General features: G+C 44.5%; 1 protein-coding gene across 3 annotated transcripts in view; it reads right to left on the reverse strand.

Moving 5' to 3' along the window:
* Positions 1-18,526, reverse strand: part of PRIM2 (DNA primase subunit 2) — a 223,184-nt gene that overhangs the window by 58,204 nt on the left and 146,454 nt on the right. For all 3 annotated transcript variants that reach the window (XR_012645098.1, XM_074991105.1, XM_074991104.1), the window contains exons 8-9: positions 10,146-10,213; positions 726-798 (exon numbers count right to left, since the gene is read on the reverse strand). Coding sequence is in view for 2 of the 3 variants with exons in the window: in XM_074991105.1 (XP_074847206.1) it covers positions 726-798; positions 10,146-10,213 (141 nt within the window). In the remaining variant the exon portion in view is untranslated. The remainder of the gene's footprint in view (positions 1-725; positions 799-10,145; positions 10,214-18,526) is intronic.

Genomic DNA, 18,526 nt, shown 5'->3' on the forward strand with positions numbered 1-18,526 from the left:
AGCCTATGTTTACTGCCTTGATTTCTCTACAGAGTTCTAGATGCAAAATGTTCACTGACTGTTGGGCAACTCTCCTTTCAAAGACCCTTGGCTGTAGTTTTCTGGATTATCTTTTACTGTTCTAACCAGCTGCTTTGTTATCTATTTCCTTTTTGTATGCAGTGGTTGAGAAAACATATCTGTTTTTCTTCCTTTTCACCTAGGAGCAAAGAAAATTAGATGCTTGTAGCCAGACTGAGACTCTAGTGTCTCTTTCTTTTGTTAATAAATGCCGTTGCTGATGTGCTGTAAGATATCACTGGTATATCATGGCTGACTAGGACTGGATTTCTCTCTTAAGGCTTCATTTCTTTGAGCCAACAATTATGTAGACAAAACAGAAAACTAGTATTAAAAATTTAACAACAACTCACAAATAGTCCCACTCTAATTTCTCAGAGGTTGCATTTGAAGTTAACATTTCTGAATTTTAGCTATTATGTGACACAATGTTGTTGAACTGGTCCCTGAAAATACAGTCTGAGAACCATTAACAAAGAGACATAAGACAGTTTAGTCACAGCTTTTATGGGTAGGGAGAATAAAGGTTGTTTTCTTTTTTGTTTTTAAGAAAAAACAATCTTACCCGGACAGGTGGTGGGATGAACTCTTAATTATTTTTTAAAAGACATTTGAAAGGCAACAATGAGTACATAGCAACCAAATCACGAGCACAAAGTACTTACAGCATCAATGTGTTCTAATGAAATTTTCCCAGTATTTTTTTGTATGCTGTAATCTGGGCCAATATAGGAACGACTGGAAGAAAGAAGGAAATAAGATGTTTAGTTTAGTTTAAAAAGAAAATTTCATAAATGCAAGAACATATGACCTTGCTACTTTTATAGCAACTTACATTTAGGAACTGCGAACTTCACATGCAAACCACAAACTCTTGAGCCAAATCCTGAGGAATGGCCACCATGGACTTATGGAAGGACTCTAATAAGTTAAAGTTACAACAGGCCAATAGGATCTAAAGTTTCACCACCCAAAAATGTAAACTGGCAATGGAATAAATGTTCCTTCAAACAAGTCCAGTCATTTGGCTTCTTCAATTTTCAGGGTCAAACTGGGGTTATCTTGTTTTTCCTCTTCATTGGCAGCTGAGACCACCAGTGAGGCAGGGAGACGGTAAGTGTACAAATACTCAAAAACTCCTTTTGGCCCACTCAGAGGTGGGAGGAGGAAAGAAGAAAATTGCCAGATGTTCCTGGAAATCTTGAGGACACTGTCATGCACTGTTAGTGTGACACAGGTCAAGGTCGAGATTTACAGGACACTGAATAAGGTGTCCGCCATTCAGTCATCTCCAGTTCCAGTCTCCAGTTCTTGGCCTCTCATCAAAGAAAAGCTTTATGGTCCTTAAAGTCATCTTGCAGGCCAGCTTAGGGGAGGTCCACAACTGCCTCATTTGGGGACAAAGACTATATCAGCAGTGGGAGGATCATGGTCCTCCTCCTCCCACTGCTATAGGAAAGGCAGCTTGGGGGAAACACAGCCTTCTAAGATCAAGCTTCTGGGCATCTCTTTGGTATCAAGTCCAGTGCCATCGCTGCTAGCAGCTGTTGCTCTGAAGCAGCAGTCAACAAGTGCAGCAAAGGAGGCATAGTCATGACAGGAACCCATCCCCCATATTCCAAAAAGACCACTGCATGGGACTCTGACCCAACTGCCACCACACATACACTGCTCATGAAGGCTCAGATGCCCATCCTCAAACACCAGGAGCTAGGAGATGGACTAAAATGACCCTCAGTCACACAGGAGCCCCCTTCTAGAGGGGACAAAGGTGTGGACACCTGAGTGTGCTTAGAAGCCACCATTAATGGAGACTGGCATGGGGGACCAATACTGATGGCATGGGAACCAGAGTCAGTGTCAAGGGGGCGGGAGGTGAAAAGAATAATGCACCGATGGTGATGGCAAGCTGGATCCGTGACAAGATGACGACTGCTAGGAAGGTGATCAATGCCAACAATAAGGGGACTGGTGCCTCCCTCTTAGAGATCCATGTCAGGATGAAAGGGACCACAATCAAAAGAAACAGCCACTGCTGGCACACACCTGACAATCTCGGCAATGGTTCCTTCAACCATTGGTGTAGAGATGGATAGCATGTCATCTTGGGATCAGCAGCTGCTCCGTTGGAAGCTTTGGTGCTGGCACCAACTGGAGAAGGCTGACTGTGGGATTCCAGGGGAGGTGGACAGACTGAGACAAATCCTTTACCCGCTGACACCTGGCTCTTCTTTACCGGTGCAGGGAAGCCATGCTTCCCCACCATCTTTTTAAGTACTGATGACAGGAAGTGGTGCCCAGTGGCCCTGGTGCTAGGGCAGCAACTTATGCTGAGAGCTAGGATGCCAGACAGAGGACAGAATCCATAAAGAGAGCTCAGAGTCAAATGGCCCACTCTTGCTGTGTCCAGAGTTGAAAGGTCTTACAGACATGGCACTTACCTTTGGTGTGTACCTCCCCCAGGCCCTGGAGACAGCTCCCATGGGGGTCACTAACAGGCACTAACAACTAATTCTTGTTACAGTCTGCACAGAGCTTGAATCCCAGACTGGGTCATGCCCCATCAAGCGCAAAGTCTCCACTGGGACTTTACTTACCAACAACTGAAAACTTAGTACTATTATGAAAACTGTATACAAGGCCTTGAGGTACAGAGTCCAAGATGAAAAAAACACTAGCCCTTGCCATGCATGAACACGAACAGTAAAAAGGAGAGGGGATAGCGCTGGCAGCACCTGCTATATTGATTCCTAGTCTCACTCAAGAAGTAGTGATGGACTGAGGCCTGAGAAGAGGTGAACTCAAAGAGACCAGCAGAGATCAGAATCAGGGATTTGTGACAGTCTGCCCCTATGCTTTGTTAAAATTGCCTTATGAATATAAATATGCATAATTCAGAGATGCTTTGGACAAAATACTTCATGTAACCTATTGAGCTTAACATTACAATATGCTGAATCTGTATATCGTATTTTGGTGCATGTAACATTCTTCTACGTGAAGTGCCCCAGAAGTGTAAATAGTTAAATAACACAATGACTTGTAAACAGCCTAATTTGCCTTGTAAGTCTAGACAGCGATTGGTCCTAGGAAAGCACGTGATAGTACCACCTGGTATTGGGTTCCATTTTGATACTGTGTTTTACCACTGGAAGTGTGTGGGGGAGGTTGTAAAACAAAGGATTTCCACCTTGTGAGGGTCAGTCTATTGAACCTATGGGGTGCTAGCAGCTTTTTCCTTTAATGGGGTTTTCCATCTGGTTGGCACACACTGCCTACGTCTACACGTGAAGCCTACATCGAAGTAGCTTATTTCGATGTAGCAACATCGAAATAGGCTATTTCGATGAATAACGTCTACACGTCCTCCAGGGCTGGCAACGTCGACGTTCAACATCAACGTTGCACAGCACCACATCGAAATAGGCACTGCGAGGGAACGTCTACACGCCAAAGTAGCACACATCGAAATAAGGGTGCCAGGCACAGCTGCAGACAGGGTCACAGGGCGGACTCAACAGCAAGCCGCTCCCTTAAAGGGCCCCTCCCAGACACACTTGCACTAAACACCACAAGATCCACAGAGCCGACAACTGGTTGCAGACCCTGTGCATGCAGCATGGATCCCCAGCTGCAGCAGCAGCAGCCAGAAGCCTTGGGCTAAGGGCTGCTGCACACGGTGACCATAGAGCCCCGCAGGGGCTGGAGAGAGAGCATCTCTCAACCCCTCAGCTGATGGCCACCATGGCGAACCCCGCTATTTCGATGTTGCAGGACGCGGATCGTCTACACGTGCCCTACTTCGACATTCAATTTTGAAGTAGGGCACTATTCCCATCCCCTCATGGGGTTAGCGGCTTCGACGTCTCGCCACCTAACATCGATGTTAACATCGAAATAGCGCCCAACACGTATAGCTGTGACGGGCGCTATTTTGAAGTTAGTGCCGATACTTCGAAGTAGCGTGCACATGTAGACACGGCTACTAAGAGGAGACAAAGAGTTCTGAAAGGCTGTTGACCCAAATCAAAAGAGCAGGTGCTCTGGTTTACCTGACAGGAGGGTAAGAATATACATGTGACAAATTTCTTGATACATTAGAACTAGATCTGTTCCCATCTGCAACCACCTAAATCCTTCTTTTTATGCTTAATAAAAACTTTTTTATGACCAAGCCCAGTTGAAATAAATTGCCACGGGGGAAGGGAGGCACCACCGTGCATCTCTCCCTCTTTCATTGATAAAGAGGATGAACATCCTCATGAGCTTTCCCTGGGGAAAACTTTTACAGAGAAAGGTGGATTTATTTGAGGGTTTGAGCCTTTTGGAGTTGGTTTCCCGGAGCTGTGCTCTAGAATTGCATTCTCCACCACCCCTCACGCTGAAGTGATTCAGTGTCTGCACTGCTGTGCAGGGGGGCAGTAAACTCAGCTCTGTGCCTTGACTGGGAGAGATTAGAGGATTTGGCCCAACAGGACAGGGTGGTGGGAAGCTGCACAGAGCAAAAAGGCAGGCATCAGTGGCATGATCAGCCCACCAGGGAACAATCCCAAAGAGTCTTCTGCGACCACACCCCGTCACACAGTTAGCCCACCCCATCACAGTTGTAAATGCATTGCGGGAGAAAACAAAATTTTAAAGAAGGGAGTGGCTATCACATCATTCTCTGTGAGGGACTCTCAACTTTGGAACTTGTACCTTCACTCCAAAACAATCAGGCTTTGTGTGGTTATAGGTGGATATGGAAGAGCTATGCAGCCTGTTTTCAGTTGCTGGTTTATTATAAGCTTATTATTGGGGGGTAAGGGGGAGATTTCCTGAAGTAGTCCTTTTGTATAATTTAGCCTTTTAAAATGGCAAAAGGAGGACATACGGCAATGACAGTAGGACTCGGGCTTGTGAACCACAAGGAGCTTTTCAACCTCTCTCTTGTGATTCTCAGCAATTCAAAATTAAAACACTGTGATTTAACTATTAAACAATATACATTAATCAATCAATCAGGATGCTTTTTTCTGTATTATTAATCACTTACAGTTGATAAAATAATATTTGGTAAGTCATTTTGCTGTGAGAATAATTTTAATTTGGCTTCCCTCAACAACTAAACCAGCAACAGCCATCACATATATTCTGTGTCACTGTCACACACAGTTGTCATATATACACTGAGGCACAAACTTAAACTGTGTCACAAAGTCTGTCTCTCATCTGCAAAATGTTTCTTTTTCACACTCCCACACTCTTTCTCTCCATCCCTTCTGCCCCAGGCCTGGGCCCTTCAGGGGGGCACAGAACCAGCCCTCAACCAGTACCAAAATTGATGGAGTGGCCCCTCAGTGAAAATCGTGCACCCCTGCCTTAAAGACAGTTGTACATCATAAGAAAAATACATTTTAGCTAAAATGATTTCTTATTTCACTATTGTACAATCAGCATTAAAAAGCATCAGTGAAGTAAAACAGGGAAGAAATAGTGTCTCACCTGTAGCTAAAGTAATTATTTAGTACCTAATGGTCTCATTATAAAATGATTTTCACGAAGATTTAAAAAAAACACACTACACACCATGCATTAAAATAAGGAATTATTCAACAATAATTCCACAAACATAATCTTCTGCAAAAAGAATTGATGTTGAAAGCGAAGGCTGGCTAATTTAAAATTCACAAACAGATATGAACAGCTGCCATAGAACACACAATGGATTAGCAACCAATCAATGCTGTGTAACCTTCAGTTGTACACTCTTTTCAGATAACTTCTAAGCATTTGCTCTCCTGATAAAAGTTATTTGTCTGGCACATGCCAAAAATAAAGTATTACTGTAAGTAACTTTGTAAGATGAAGGAAGAGGGAAGCCTACAAGTAAAATACATTTCATTTTTGTGAGCAAGATGAAATAAAAATGAATCACAGATTTATAGACATAAATAATAGAAAAGACCTATTAGGTCACCTCTCCATTTTCTGCCAAAGCCTGATTCTGAAGTTCTAATGTCCAATTTTATACTACAACTCATTTTGCCCTTTCAGGGATTACAAAAATATGATATTTTGTGGTTTTGCTGGCTGTGACAATATTTCTTTACTGTTTTACTTATACACTTCTATATCTTACTGGCGATGTTCTTAGCTCTGACAGTGTCTCAGTTACTGGGATAAGTTTACTTGTAAAACTGCATATGCAAAGCCAATATTTCAATATGCAAAAATATGCAAAGGATCGCAAATGGGTAGGTAGCTAGTTTCAGCAACCAATTTTAAAAAGTTGACTATTTCGGGTTTGCAGTCTCTCTCTTTTACATATTACCAAACAAAAACCTGGAGGTTGATAAGGGCTCTGAATAGGGCACAAAACACTTATTTCATAAGAAAATAGGAATGGCTACACTGAGGTAGACCAAGGATCCATCTATCCCAGTATCCTGTCTTCACCACTGACCAATGTCAGGTGCCCCCAGCAGAATGAACAGAATAAGTAATCATCAAGTGAGCTAGCCCCTGTAGCCCATTCCCAGCTTTTGGCAAATGCAGGGTAGAGACACCATCCCTGCCCAAAAAAATTATGGGAAAAACTGTCAGTAAAAGCAGAGAAATTTCCGAATAATTTCTCAATCGTCAGATTCCATCAAAAGATTGAATTTTCAAAAGCAGTATGTGCCAACCTGTCTTTGCTCTGGCTAAAGTCAAGGATAGGTTACCTATTCATTTCAATCAGAATTAAGTTATACAAACAATTTGCACCTCTGCTATTCCCACAAAGAGATTTTCATGGGAAAAAAAAAACAGCAGAATGGTTACTTACCTATACAGTAGTTCCTCAGTTTACAGGAGGGTTCCAGTCCCATGCACCCTTGGGTAACTTGAACTTCGCATAAGTCAGGGGGGCTTTTTCCCCAGCAGAACACATGTTCTGCAGCCAGAGAAGCAGCAGGAGTGCCTGGAGCTCCTTTTGAAAGGTAAGTGCTGGGTTGCGGGGGGCAGCTGGGGAGGGTTAAGCCTGGTGGTGGGTTGGGCCCATGGAAGGGGGTAGGTGGGTTAAGTCTGGGGGGGTGGTGTTAGGGCTGCCTGGGGTGGGAGGTGGAGTTGAGCCAGAGTCACATGAGGGGGGTTTGAATCAGGGTGGGAGGGGCTGAGCTAGAGCCATGTGTGGGCATGATGAGCCAGGAGCTGTGGGGTGGGGTGTGGAGTTGAGCCAGGCCACAGGGGGCTTGAACCAGGGAGAGTGGGTTGAGCCAGAGCCATGTGTGAGGAGCTGGGGGTGAGCCGGAGCAGTGCTCAGGGGGTTTGAACTGGGGTTGGGGGTTTGAACTGGGACCACACACACAGGGTTTGAACCGGGACACGGGTTTAACCAGAGATGCAGGCGGGGTTTTGAACTGAGGTGGGGGAGTGGGGAGTTTGAAACAGGGCAGCGGGGAGGGGGTTCTGAGCCAGAGCTGGGCACGGGGGTGGAGCTGGAGCCAGAACTGCGAGCGGACAGGGGGTTGAGCTGGAGCTTTGTGGGCGGTGTGCCAGGGTGGGGGGCTTTGAACCGGGTCCGGGGAGGTTGAGCCACAGCCACGGGAGTGGTGGTGAGCCTGAACTAGAGCCAGTTGTGGGTGCTGAGCAGGGCTGGGAGGGGGGCTGAACCAGGGCCTGGGGTGTTGAGTCAGGGCCAGAAGGAGTGGGATTTTGGGTTGCACTTAACTCGTATTAATGCAAGTTGAAAGCAAGTTGAACTCGTGCATTTTGAGGGTTTACTGTATTTATAACTGTTGTTCCTCCAGATATGAACCATATGTGTACTTCATTTAGGTGTGTGCACATGCAGTGTACCAGAGTACTTTCTGCTCCAGCACACACCAAGGTAGCGCACACATCTCATGCTTTCTACTTCCATGGCTATCAGGGCAATGGTTCCCAGCCCCCCTCGGTTCTTTCACACCAGAATTTCTGACTCAAGATTCCAACACGGAGCGTATAGAAGATGGGTTAGGGAATACTCATGTGAGCCACATCTCAAACAACAATAGGTACAAAATAGATAAGTAACCAGTTTTTCTTCTTTGTGTGGTTTCTTTGTCTGGACCTAGCAAGTGCCTGGAACCCGTTAAGTTTAACCTTAGGTGCCTCCTTAAGGAGAAGCAGCAGCAATCTATTCTGCCTCTCTACAAGCTCTAGGCTTGACAGTCCAGCAGATGGAACACTCAGAAGGAAAGTGGCCTCTTTCTCACACTTCAGTTACTTAATATATTCTTTCAATACCAGGAGAACAGCTGGGGATTAAGATTGCTAGTGACTGCATTGCTGTGCTCAAGGGAAAAGTCAAATGTGTTTCTTTCCTACAGCAGATTACTGGCAGGCTACCTGATTTGAGTTGGACCTAAAGGGCTTCCTTCTCTGTGACTTGTGCCTCCTCCTCGAAAAGTCATTCTGCCCCAAAGAGTAACCAGGCTGCCTTTAGTACTGCTGAGAGTATTACTGTTGCTGTTGGGTCATGTAACTCTCTCTCACGGTCAGTGGGATAGGTCTCCAACAAACAAAACAGTGTGGGAGTTCCTGCCTCAACACCAAGGAGAATGGTCAACAGCAAGCTCCACTCTGAATGCCTGGGAAATTCCAGTGGTGTTCAGTGTTCTTTTCCAAAGCAGAAAAGTCCCTCTTCAACCTAGAGTGACTCCAGGCTTTTTTTGTGGATCCTCTTTCAAGGAGACCCTGGAAAGGGTGCCTGATTTTTTTTTTCCTCCAATAAGAATCCAAGTCCAGAATCTGTTAAAGATCACCTCTGTAGCAGTCCAAGAGGTAGAGAAGAGGTGAGTGGGTGCTGAGGAGGGTATCACCACCTGTTCCATAAAGGGTTGCTTGAGATGCTGATCTCTGGATGTTTGCATTATCTAAAGCTCTGTTTCTTCCATGCACTGGGCAACCACACACGACTAATTCAGTCACAACCACTCAAAAAACTATAAATATTACACAAATCAGTGATGTGAATTGACAACATACCACCAATATCGTACTCATGCAATAGACACATTTTTAACAGACGTGTTGTTTGAATTCTCTTCTCTCAAATATGACTTAACCCATATCGACAAACATAGGCATAAAGTTAACTTCTTTTTCAAAAGCAATGTGCATTGAAACCCATGAAGATATGGTGCTTCAGTTTGTCCTGATGTTAGTAACATCCAAAAGTTAATTTCACAGATATGCACACAAATAAAAGGAATATGGCAGTAATATATTAATTTTTAAAAGTCACCATAAAAAGTCACACTTCTCCTTGTGAAGCGTCATGCTTTCCTATGACACTATATAAATGAAGGGGAGAGAGACGGGGCATTACATACACATCTATGTGAAACCACACACATCACTGGCTATATCAACCCCTTTCCTCTGGCTATTCCCCCAAGATACAAATTGCCAAACTGGGAAAACAAAGTAAAGAACTAGCTGAATCACCTAAAAACAGTAAGGACTAATTGAACTGCTAAAATGAAGAACATAAGGAAAAGCTGGGAGTGAAAATTCAGAAAAGTAGCTCACGGAGGAACACTATCTCCCGTTCTCCTTATACAGGAAGCAGGCTGATCTGCCTACTTGTTACTGGATGAGTGCTAGGGACTGTGGTATTGGTTCATAACTTAGGGCTGCATCCATAATCTTTCAGAGAAGGATCCATTCACCAGTGACAGATAAAATATGTTCTTCTTGGATAATAAATACAGCAGAATAACTTCATGCCTGGGTACCATAATTTTGAATTCATATACCTTTACATGAAAATGTGAATAATTTTACATGTAATTATGTAAAAGAACCTACAGAACAAAGGGTGTTTTGTTAAAATACATGAAATTTTTTCTTTAGCTGTTCTTGTAAAGAAAATGTCACATTTGACCCAAAATAAATGTTTCTATTTACTTTAAGAAAGTATACATTTTCCTATCAATATAGAACTGAAAAGAAAAGATAATGTTTCATTTCATTTAGTCGTCTTTCTCCCAGCAGTAAAGATCTGAAGAAGTCTGAATACTACATATACAATTCTCTTAACTTTATGGATGAATATATTTGTTTCTGTTTCATGTTACCTGAGGTGATTCAGCAAAGGTTGCAGTCTCTCATCAGATTGCACAGCAGGCAGCAATCGTGCTGTTAGCTAGAAGAAAACAAGATTTCAGTTTAAAAAAATCTCTTAATTAGAGAGTGTGATTAATTTAGAGGGCAATAATATTCAATATAGATGCCCTACTGTAAATTAAAAATATAAATAAAAATGGAGTTTCAGGCAACCTCAGATTTATATAAATAATGTGGGGTTCTTCACCAAGGTATAGGAGAGCTGACAGTAGCATGCATCTGTACAAATCACGCCTCTGCATTTTGCTTTTTATTGGGTAACAAAAGACATCTTACCCATTTTGTATAAACACTGACGGATCTAACTACTTTTAGAATGATTATCAGTTTGTCTCTGCAAATTCTACCAGTACCCTTCTTACCTGGAAAACTGGAAAAATGTACATTAATATAAGTAAACTTCTCGAATACACATACATCTATTTTAGGTCTGTCAAGTCATTAAAATTAACATATTAAAAATTGTGATTAATCAAACACATAAAAATGCCATTTTTAAATATTTGTGGATGTTTTCTACTTTTTCAAATATACTGATATCAACTAACACACAGAATATACAGTGCTTACTTTTTATTTTTACAACTATCTGTGCTGTAAAAACAAAAATACTACTTTCCAATTCCCCCGTACTGTAATACAATCTCTTTATCATGACAATTGAACTTAGAAATGTGGACTTACTTAAAAATAACTGCATTCAAAAATAAAGCAATGTAAAACTATAGAATCCACAAGCTCAGTCAATCCTGAATCTTGTTCAACCAGTCACTCAAACAAGTTTGTTTATATTTGTAGGAGATGATGCTGCCCACACCAGTCAGTCAGTCACATGGCACTGTTATAAGCTGGTGTCACAAGATATTTCCATGCCAGATGTGCTAATGATTCTATACCCCTTCAGGCTTCTACCACCTTTCCAGAGAACATGCATCCATACCAGTGGAACTCCTTGCCCGAGGAGGCTGTGAAGGCCAGGACTCTATTAGGGGATAAAGTATGGTGCCATAGCCTTCATAACAAGGGCAGGAGATGGATGGCAGGAGATAAATCACTTGATCATTGTCTTCTGTTCTCCTTCTCTGGGGCACCTGGCATTGGCCACCGTCGGCAGATGGGATGCTGGGCTTGATGGACCTTTGGTCTGACCCAGTATGGCCATTCTTATGTTCTTATGTTCAATGAGGGGCTTTGCTTAATAATGATCCAAAGCAGTGAAAATCAATGCATGCTCACTATCATCATTGCGAGTCAGATGCCACTAGTGGAGGATTGATTTTCTTTTTTAGTGGCTCTGATTCTGTAGTTTCCTCATCCAAGTGTTGCACTTTGAAGACTTCTGAAAGCATGTGTCACACCTCATCCCTCTGATATAATATGAAATATAAGACAGAATAAAGGTAAAGCAGCAGAAAACATACTGTTTTCCTCTGGAAGTTCAGTCACCAATTTAATCACTGCATTTTATCAAGAAGCATCAGCATGGAGGCATGTTTTCTTGAATTGCGGCTGAACCATGAAAGAACATATGAATGTTTAGCATATCTGGCACAAATTCCTGGCACTGGCCACTGCAAAAGGGCCATGCAAACTCCTGTTCTCACTTTCAGGTGACATGGGCAGCATTGTCTCAAGCAGCATTACCTCCTGTAAATGTGAACAAACTTGTGTGTCCTAATGACTGGCTGAACAAGAAGTCAGACTCAAAAATTTTGAATAGTTTTGTTTTTGAATGGAATTACAGAATAAAAAATATCTATATTTGTAAGCTGCACTTTCATGATAAAGAAATTGCATTATGGTACTTCTATGAGATGAACTGAAAAATACCATTTCTTATATTTATCATTTGTCAGGGCAAACAATAACACTAATAACATCATGATGATAATAATAATATAAAGTCTGCAAGTAGATGGCAAAGTGGAAGAGTACGTAGAAGAATCTGGAGTTAGCTCACAAAAAAAGATTCTCTCTAATTTTGTATCTGCCAAAAAGGGAGAGCAGAAATGGAAGTCTAATACAGCTGTTCTAACACCTGACAGACAAGGCAGAAAAAATTTAAATACACAAAGTGGGGGAGAGGGGGAATGGAAGAGGCACTATCTGAAGTCAGAAGAATTGTTTTTGCTTTAAATGTAAATAATCAATCCTTATGGTCAAACTTCGTGGTTTATGGTTATTAGCTGTGACATAGAATCCACACAAATTAAAGTTTTCTACATATTTCAATTTATGGGATTCATGATATCAAGTTAATTATTAAAAAAATAAATCAGTACACACACACACACACACACACACACACGTGCGCGCACGCGCTCTCTCTCTCTCTGTCTCTTTTCCCCACTGACAAAAACCAAAAACAAAAAGGAAAGTTTACAATAAGAATCCTTAGGCTTAAAATCATGAAGTCTTCACAATTTGGGATGACTTTATATAATGCCAGCAACAGGGCATTAACAAATAACAAAATTTGGCCATTTTAGGAATAGCAGCATGATAAACAATACAAAAACAACATCACAGCCACCACCAAAACATTTAGTAAGGAAGTTTATCAATGATAATCACTGATCATACAACTCTAAATCTAAAGAAACTGATTATAACAAGTTATAACTTTAGAAGTATAACTTTCACCCTCATTGCTGATTTAAGAAAACCTAATACTTTCTTGGTGACAATATTCCATAAAATTGGCAAATATTATTTGCCAACTGTATTTTTGTTACATACACAAAAACAGCCATGTCCTATTAATTCTAAATAGAACTGCATGCATATTTAAAGCACTATATTTTTGCCACTATTTGAGAAAAAGCCAACAGATCTTCTATTTTATTTGGATAAATTCAGATTTAAATTATAGTTTATTATAGTTCAATTTACAAACTTCTTAAGTCAGAAAACCCAAACATTTCATCTTCAAAGCATCAAACAATAAAATAATTTATACAGCAATCCTTTTAGACTAATACCATCCCTTTAATTTAAACTAATGCTTCTGATAAATATACATTTCTTATTTTAGATATTAGAAATTATATTCATGAAGAAAATGAAACTGTTAGTATTAATAAAATGATTTAAATAAAATAACTGGTTTTTATTTATTATCACCTAACTTATTTATTCAATATTTAAAATATATTATTTTTAATTCTAATATTCATATGAAATGAACTTCTTTTCATATTCCAAACACCAGTAAATACACATAATATGTTTACTCATATCCTCAAAATGGTGTTCCCTTTGTTCAAAAATACTTCAACACCACATATACTGGGTTATGAACGCAAAATTACATAATGCAAAGCAACAATATTAGAGCTGCAGAGCAACCCAAAAGTTTAATAAACATATATTCATACAAATTAGGGCTGTCAATAAATGCCCATTAAGGCCTACGATTAACGCAGGACAAATAGAACATGTTGAGAAAATTAATGAATTAATCACAGGTGTTGATTGTTAATTGACAGCCACAGAAAAAAATAATTAGAATCATAGAATACTAGGACTGGAAGGGACCTTGAGAGGCCATCAAGTCCAGCCCCCTAATCTCATGGCAGGACCAAGTACTGTCTAAACCATGGGTATCCAACCTTTTGGCTTGCCTGGGCCGCATTGAGTGAAGAGGAATTGTCTTGGGCCGCATATAAAATATATAATATAGTTAATGTATATAAATCACATAATAATGTTAAAAGTTTATGATCTTGTGGGGCCACATTACTAGCTGTCCAGGGCCGCATGCGGCCTGTGGGCCATGGGTTGGACACGCCCCTGAGGGACATCTATCTAACCTGGTCTTAAATATCTCCAGAGATGGAGATTCCACAACCTCCCTTGGCAATTTATTCAACTGTTTGACCAGCCTGATAGTTAGGAACTTTTTCCTAATGTCCAACCTAAACCTCCCTTGCTGCAGTTTAAGTCCATTGCCTCTTGTTCTATCCTCAGAGGCCAAGAACAACAAGTTTTCTCCCTCCTCATGACACCCTTTTAGATACCTGAAAACCGCTATCATGTCACTCCACAGTTCTCTTTTCCAAACAAAACAAGCCCAATTCTTTCAGCCTTTCTTCATAGGTCATGTTCTCTAGATCTTTAATCATTCTTGTTGCTCTTTTCCGGACCCTCTCTAAGTTCTCCACATCTTTCTTGAACTGCGGTGCCCAGAACTGGACACAATACTCCAGCTGAGGCCTAACCAGTGCAAAATACAGCGGAAAAATGACTTCTCATGTCTTGTTCACAACACACCTGCTGATGCATCCCAAAATCATGTTTGCTTTTTTTGCAACAGCATCACACTGTTAACTCATAACTTGTGGTCCACTGTAACCCCTAGATCCCTTTCTGCTGTAGTCATTCCTAGACAGTCTCTCCCCACTCTGTGTGAAAAGAGAAGTTACTCACCGTAGTAAAGGTGGTTCTTCGAGATGTGTCCCCGTGGGTGCTCCACAATAGGTGACGGCTTGGCCGGCGCCGCAGATCAGATCTTCCAAGCAGTTTCTGCCGGACCACGCATGCGCCGGCACGCACCACTCCCTGGCGCGCTCCTGGCCATGTGCGCGATCCGGTCCCCGCCAGTTCCTCGACCAACCGCCTCGGGTGCCCCTGCAAAACACTAACAGAGATCCGAAGCGGGGAGGATGGGCGGGAAGTGGAGCACCCACGGGGACACATCTCGAAGAACCTCCGTTACTACGGTGAGTAACTTCTCTTTCTTCTTCGAGTGTCCCCGTGGGTGCTCCACAATAGGTGACTACCCAGCAGTAACCCAAGATAGGTGGTGGGTAATCGGATTAAGTGCAGCTGGTCCCCGAGAGGACCGCTGTGGAGAGACGGGTATCCTCTTGGAATACCCTGTGAAGGGCGTAATGTTTGGCGAAGGTGTCGTAGGATGACCAGGTCGCCGCTCTGCAAATGTCTTTCAATGCAACGCCCTTGAAAAAGGCTGTTGATGCTGCCACCGCCCTGGTGGAATGAGCCCTGGGAGTGGCCGACAAAGGAGTCTTTTTGAGCTCGTAGCACATTTTTATGCAGGATACAATGTGCTTTGAAATTCTCTGCGATGAGAGACCTTCTCCTTTTGATTTGGGAGCGAGGGAGACTAGGAGTCTATCCGTTTTCCGGAAGGACTTGGTCCTGTCTACATAGAAGGCTAGCGCCCTCCTCACGTCCAGGAGGTGTAGGCGCGCCTCTTCGCTGGAGGTATGAGGCTTTGGATAAAACGAGGGTAGAACAATAGGTTCATTGATGTGAAACTCGGAAGAAACTTTGGGAACAAAGGCTGGATGCAGCCGTATGGTTACCGCCTCCTTGGAAAAGACAGTGCAGGGTGGCGTTGCCATGACTGCCGCAAGCTCGCTCACCCGACGAGCCGACGTAATTGCAAGAAGAAAGGTCGTCTTTATTGTAAGGAGGCGAAGGGGAACTGTGGCCAAGGGCTCGAACGGTGGTCCCATGAGTGTGGTAAGGACCAGGTCCAAGTTCCACGAGGGTGGAATCGGTTTCCGAGGGGGGTAGAGGTTTACCAACCCTTTGAGGAACCTGGTAACCATAGGGTGGGCGAACACCGTGTGCCCCCCATCCTCATGTCTGAACGCCGAGATGGCGGCAAGGTGAACCTTTAACGAGGATAGCGAGAGTCCTGCTCTCTTGAGGTCCAGTAAATACTCTAGAATTGTAGGTATAGGCACCGAAAGGGGGGCCAGCTGCTTGGTAGAACACCAAGCCATGAAGCGAGTCCATTTTTGTTTGTAGGTTTTCCTAGTGGAAGTCCTCCTGCTACTTTCTAGGACTTGCTGTACTTCCACTGTGCATGTGCTCTCTAGGGAGCTGAGCCATGGATTAGCCACGCTTGCAGTCGCAGGCTTTGGGGGTGCGGATGCACTATGGACCCCTGGGCTTGCGTGAGCAGATCCGGCGCCACCAGAAGAGGCATCGGTGGGCGGTCCGACATGCGCAGGAGTAGGGGGAACCATTGTTGGCGATCCCACGTTGGGACTATCAGGATCATCCGAGCCTTTTCTCTCCTGGCTTTTTGCAGAACCTTGTGGATCAGCACTGCGGGGGGAAACGCGTAAAGCAGGGGGCCCCCCCACGGGATCGCGAACGCGTCCCCCAGGGACCCCCGGCCCAGCCCTGCTCTGGAGGAGAATCGTGGGCACTGTTTGTTGTGCTGAGTGGCAAACAGATCTATTTGGGGAAACCCCCATGCGTGGAAAATCGGCCGTAGTAGATCGGGACGGATCTGCCACTCGTGGGTGAGCGCAAAACGCCTGCTCAACTGGTCTGCCTTCACGTTGTGAGCGCCCGGCAAGTATGAGGCTCTCAGGATTATATCGTGGGCGATGCACCAGTTCCATAGGCGGATTGCTTCCGCGCATAAGGTACGGGATCGAGCTCCTCCTTGCCTGTTTATGTAAAACATGGTGGAGGTATTGTCCGTACTGATCCCGACGACTTTGCCTCGTATACGGTCTCGAAAGTGTTTGCAGGCGTTGAACACTGCTCTGAGCTCTAGAACATTGATATGTAGAGACTGTTCCATGGGTGACCACAGTCCTTGAGCCACCTCTTCGCCCATGTGCGCTCCCCACCCTATGAGGGAGGCATCCATAGTGAGGAAAACCGACATTTGCGGCTGATGGAAGGGTACCCCCGTTAGCAAGTTCCCGGGGTTTACCCACCATTGCAGGGATTCGCGCACCCCAGGTGAGGGCGACACCACCCTGTGAACGGTGTGTACTGCCGGCTTGTATACACTTGCCAGCCAGTGTTGCATGCTGCGCATGTGCAACCTGGTGTTCTGTACCACAAACGTCGCCGCTGCCATGTGGCCCAGCAGCTGCAAGCACGTCAAGACCGGCACTGTAGGGCTGAAGGTGATGACCTGCACGAGGGAACCGATGGCTCGAAAGCGAGCCTCTGGTAGGTATACTCTCGCCGAGACCGAGTTTATGCGAGCCCCTATGAACTCTATGTCCTGTGAGGGGTCTATCTTTGATTTTGCCAGATTGATAACCAGGCCAAGTGAGGAGAACGTGTTTGCTGTGACGCGTATCATGCGGAGGACCTCCCTTTTCGAGGTCCCTTTGAGCAGGCAGTCGTCCAGATACGGGAAGATAAACACCCCCTGTCTGTGCAGGTAGGCTGACACCACTGCCAAGGTCTTGGTGAAGACTCTGGGGGCCGAGGAAAGGCCAAACGGTAGGACCTTGTATTGGAAGTGTTCGTTGCCCACCATGAACCGGAGAAAACGCCGGTGAGCCGGATGGATGGTTATGTGGAAGTACGCGTCTTGTAGATCGAGGGCTGCGAACCAGTCTCCATCGTCCAGTGCTGTAAGGATGGAGGCAATCGTGATCATCCGAAAACGTTGCTTGCGTAGATACCTGTTGAGGCCACGAAGGTCTAAGATGGGCCTCCAGCCTCCTGTCTTTTTCTCCGTCAGGAAATACCGAGAGTAGAACCCTTTCCCTTGCAGTTGCTCCGGCACCTTCTCCACCGCCCCTAAGAACTCGAGGTGGGCCACCTCCTGCCTGAGCCTGGCTACATGGGAGGCCTCCTGAGGGTGGGGCTTGGGCGGGGGTCGCGGCGGCGGGAGCGACTGGAAGGGGATGGCGTACCCCGTGGCTATGATCTCCAGCACCCATTTGTCTGTGGTGATCCTTTGCCACTGGTCGTAGAATGGTCGGAGGCGATGGTGAAAAAGCCGTTTCGGATGATCTTGTGCAATGGTGGTGATGGCGCAGCCCTGGATCTGTATGTCAAACTTGTGGCCTTTGGCCCCGCCCCAAGGACGGACGGCCCTGTTGTGAGCGTCGCCTGGGGGTTCTGTACTGCTGGTGCTGCTGATGCCGCCCTTGCTCGTAACCCCTGTGATACTGGGGGCGCTGTTGCTGGTACTGGTACCGCCTTTGCTGTGGGTAGTACCTTTTCTTTGAGTATGGAGGGGTGTAAATCCCCAGGGTCCTGAGTGTGGCTCTTGAATCTTTACTGGAATGAAGGACCGAGTCAGTTGATTCAGCAAACAGCTTCTGCAAGTCGAAGGGAAGGTCGACTATCTTCGCTTGCAGATCTCTCGGTATACCCGAGGTCTGGAGCCAGGACTCCCGTCGCATCACCACTGCAGTTGCTGTGGAACGTGCTGCCGTGTCCGCAACGTCCAAAGCAATCTGAACTTCCATCCTCGCAGCCGCGTAGCCCTCTTGCACTATGGCCTTGAGGACCGGCTTTTTGTCCTCTGGAAGCGAGTCCATGAGGGAAGTTAATCTGGCATAGTTGTCGAAATTATGGTTCGCCAAGTGCGCTG

The sequence above is a fragment of the Carettochelys insculpta genome, chromosome 3 (genome assembly GCF_033958435.1).
Source record: "Carettochelys insculpta isolate YL-2023 chromosome 3, ASM3395843v1, whole genome shotgun sequence".
Lineage (NCBI taxonomy): Eukaryota > Metazoa > Chordata > Testudines > Carettochelyidae > Carettochelys > Carettochelys insculpta.